Source organism: Lactuca saligna, chromosome 7 (genome assembly GCF_052625555.1).
Source record: "Lactuca saligna cultivar CGN05327 chromosome 7, ASM5262555v1, whole genome shotgun sequence".
NCBI lineage: Eukaryota > Viridiplantae > Streptophyta > Magnoliopsida > Asterales > Asteraceae > Lactuca > Lactuca saligna.
This window is the reverse complement of record NC_136423.1, coordinates 136040736-136045098: the sequence shown is the minus strand read 5'-3', so window position 1 is coordinate 136045098 and position 4363 is coordinate 136040736. Positions and strand designations below refer to the sequence as shown.

At 38.4% G+C, this 4363-nt stretch overlaps 1 protein-coding gene across 1 annotated transcript; it reads right to left on the bottom strand.

Annotated features, from left to right (window-relative positions):
- Positions 1-560: 560 nt before the first annotated feature.
- On the bottom strand, positions 561-1061 carry LOC145007269 (uncharacterized). Its single transcript, XM_078966238.1, has one exon. It carries the CDS (start codon positions 1059-1061, stop codon positions 561-563), a length of 501 nt encoding a protein of 166 aa, XP_078822364.1.
- Positions 1062-4363: the final 3302 nt, after the last annotated feature.

Below are 4363 nucleotides of genomic sequence, written 5' to 3'. Positions count from 1 at the left end.
ATTACAGAAAAATACAATTGCCCAGAAAAGTAATGTATAAACCATATTTTGACCCAACACAACCTTAAAAGTCAAATTTAAAAAGTGAAAACTCAAAAGTCAAACCGAAAAGCTAAATTTGAAAATTTAAAAGTTAAAAGAGAAAGTCAAAGGTCTAATCTTAAAAGTCAAAGTCAAAATTTTAGATAAAAAAAATCAAAAATAAAAGTAAAAAATAAAAACTAAAATTTTTGGTTGAAAATGTAATTTAAAAATGAAAGAAAATGATTTTTGGGGTTAAAAGTGACAATATGCGAAATAAAGAACTGATCGGGACACTTTATGAATTCATTTCGGAAGGAGTGTCACAGAAGACTTGCTAGTCCAACTGGTAAGGCGGAGTGATTATAAACCAGGGGACCCAAGTTCGATCCCCAACAACCCCAAAACTCCCTTCAATTTTTTTAATGAACGTTAGATGACCAACACACCGTCCGAAGCCACACACGCGAGAAGTTGCTGAGCCGCACACACCGAGCCGGCCGCACACGTCCGAGCCGCACTCTCCCTGGCCACACTCCCTAGCCGCACACCCGGTTCAGGTCTTTAGTCTTTTTAATCACTAAGACATTCATGTCCCAGGATTTTGGAAGAGAATTTAGCAGCTTTTTGTTGATCTCGGACCTTGTAACCATTACACCACCAGAGCTCATTTCAGTGGTTAGTGTGATAAACCTTTGCAATTGACTTTCCAGTGTTTCTCCCAAGACGTAGTTGAACATGTTGAATTTTTGTCGGAGCATGTTTTGTCGGCTTTGCTTCATGTCTTCATTTCCTTCGTAGACTTCTATGAGAGCTTCCCACAATGCTTTTGCTGATCTGTATTTATGAAATCCTTGAGCAATCTCAAGAGACAATGCCATGGTGAGTGTAGCGAGTGCCTTTTCTTGTTCCTCAACTCTTTCAAAGTCATCATAAGTGTAGTTTTCAACCTGTTTGTCAATTACAGCATCGTCTTCTAGAGTTGATGTAATCCGAATTGGACCTCTTAAAATACTTCTCCAAATTTTGAAATCTTTCATCTTGATATACTTTTCAATTCGATATTTTCATTCAAGAAATCCTTCTGTTGACAACAATCAGGGAATTCGAGTAGTTGTTCCCATAATTGCATCCAAATCTTGATGAGCAATCATACTTTGAGATTCCATGTTGACAAACTTAACTGATTGTTACCGCACACACAAAGTATAACCGCACACAAAGTCTCACTTAACCGCACACGCAAGTTCAACCGCACACTAAGCAGAACACTCAACAACACACGAATTCTAACCACACACACTCACCAGCAAATCCAACCGTACAATCTTAACAGCACAATCAATTTAACAGTAAACCCAGTCGCACACTCTTAACAGCACACATTTTTGAATGCAGCTGCACACACACCTTAATCAACACACTCAACCGCGTACACTTGGCAGCACACCTTCAAACACTGAACCGCACACCTTCAAACAGTGAACCGCACACCTTCAAATGCTACCCGTACACATAATTTTCTCCGATTTTTGATGAAACTTCATTTCAAACTATTGAAAACTATAGAAAACAGGAATCAAACAGCAGTTCTTTGATCAAATGTACTTCAAAAACAGTGAAATATTTCAACCTCACACTCTAAAATACTTCAATTAATGCCAAATTGGCTCTGATACCAATTGTTAGTCCCAAAACTATGGATCCAATTCAGTAATCAATGAAGAAAATAGCAATCAAAATGAAGTGTAGAAGGAGTAGAAAAGAGATAACATCAATCATGCACACATCTATATCATAAATGTCAAGTACACCTTGAGAAGTACACACACTGCACTGTTCAGTAACAAGTAGAATCTGACACAAATCAGCTCCTATAAATAGTATCCCCACCAGCACACGAGTGTGCAGCCATAGACGCGTGTGCGGCCGCACACACGAGTGAGGATGCACACATACTCCAAGTTTAACCACTACACTGCATTACATACACTTCCACCCTAATAAAATCTATACAAAATTAATTCCTAGCTCAAACCACAATATTATAGACTATCAATCTCCCCTTGGTTTGAGGCTAGCATAGACTTGATCTTCATTCAGTTGGCTTTTCAAACAGCTTTAGATCTGATCTTCCCATGGAGCCCATCCACATTCTTCCGTTAATGATTGTGGCGACCATTACAGTAAACTCTTTAGCCGCCGCCTCCATAACCTCTTTTCTACATATAATCTGGTGACGAGACAGAGTGTGGATATCCCTTTCCCTGAACCGAAGAAGATCTTTAGCACTTATCAGCCTCAAGACTTGTTCTCGATCCTTGAATTTATAGCAGCAGTGGTCGTTTCGTCGTCGTAAGCCCAGAATTCCATTTTATCAAGATATCCCTCATGGAAGTGTTGAGGGATAGGAATTTCCTTCTGTTGTTTAGTCGCAGGCTAAATTATGATCTTCATAGGCTCGCTTGATTCTGGATCTAGAATTTCTTTGTCTTTTCGGTACAAGGCTTTTGCAGTCTTCATCATTGGAAAGTTTTCCCTGACCTGTTTTTCAAGAAATCTTTTGAAGTTAGAGGCACTGGGATCTTCCGAGGGATTATGGAATGGGGCTCTCGATAGTTCAGCAAGATCCACTTTGATCCATGAGTTAAAATCATGGGTGCTGTTGTAATACTCAGGATTTCATGAGTTCCTTTTAATAACCCACAAATTTGTTTCAGAATTAAAGGCCCACATTTGAATTCCCGATCTATCTCCGTACTCATCACCAAATTTTCTTTTCTTGAGATCAGTAAATGTTAGCACAGGGTCTTTGGCTTTACGATTCTCGTTTGAATTCTTCATGAGGAGTAACCCTTCGCTTTTGTTGGTTGTTACGGTTCTCTTTCCCTATTTGATTGTTATTCGGGCTCTGCTTCCTTCTGGCTCCTTTTCAAATCTTTTGACAACAGAGGTTTTGTTGGAGCAGGTGGATCGACTGGAAAGTCTTCAGACATAGAATGTGTGGGGGTTGTAGGAGGATCATCGATTCTGTGTGGCTGTTGAAAAGGGGATTTGACTTTTTCACCAAATGCGTCATACAGAACGTTCTTTAAATTGAAGTAGCTAGCAGTCACTGAACCAAGATTGTCTATAGATCTCGCTGCTCAATTTAGGTGGACAACAATATCCTTGGTCGTCGTCAGATAGATGGTCCTTAGAATTTTTATCTAGTAACTTAGGGTCAATCTGGGTCCAAATTTGTCACAAAATTTTTCGTGTTTAAGTGGACCACAATACCGGCGATCGACCAGATCTGTTCATGAAGGAGAAGAAACTGATAAATGAACAACGATTGTCTAACAACTTTGATCCCTCATCTCAAAAGGGTAAAACAATTTATATAGGATTAAAATTAAAATTTTAATTCTTTGTCGTTAATAGTATTTCCATTCTATTCTATTTTAGTCTATTCTATTTTTATTTTTATTTTTATCTTTGTTATGAGTTTACTTTTAGTTTTTATTTTTTGAATCCTTAGGAATAATAAATTTTAGTCCTTTAATCCTCAAAATAGTTTGTTTTTGAAAATTACTTAAGTATGGGTATCGGTTTAATTATGAAAAGATTGAGGGGGAGAAAATGAAAATATGTTGTGTATATAAAGGGTGTGTGCGGTGAAGACTTCACCGGCACTGTTTCCATTTGCTTTTCTCTCAACCGCACACACACAACTTTCTTTCTTTCTCTCTCTCTCTCTCCCTCTCTATCTCTCTCTCACTCTCTCTCTCTCTCTCCAACATTTTGAATATTCCATTATTTTTTCTTGAAATCAAAGCTCATACCTGGTAATTCTCGTGAACACGACTCTAATAATGAATTTTTTATGAAAATCGATCATCGTTTGCTGTTGTATCGAAGAATCAAACGTTTCGTATGAGAGTGCGACTGCACACGGGCGTGTGCGGCTTAACCGTGTGTGACTACATTGATTTGTGAACGGTTGAGCGTGTGCGGCTGCGGCTGCACACTTGCACGTGTACAGCTGTGCACACTTTTGTGTGTGGTTGCACCATTTTCAAAATTAATTTTGCCCTAATGATTACTTGTGTTTATTTTCAGATTAAGATGGGAGACATGGAATTTGCTAAGGTCCACAACTTTGCTATTTTTCTCGAAGACCCTCGTGCAGCTCACAATGACTTAAAGTTCATTGTTGATGGTTTGAAGAAGTCATTCCTAGTCCATGCTTTAACCACATGCCCTGTAATTTATCAGAATCTAATCAAGGATTTCTGGAGGAGCGCAGTTGTGAAAAAGAATAAAATTAGTTTTTGAAAAGGAATCTTGGACCTACAGATTT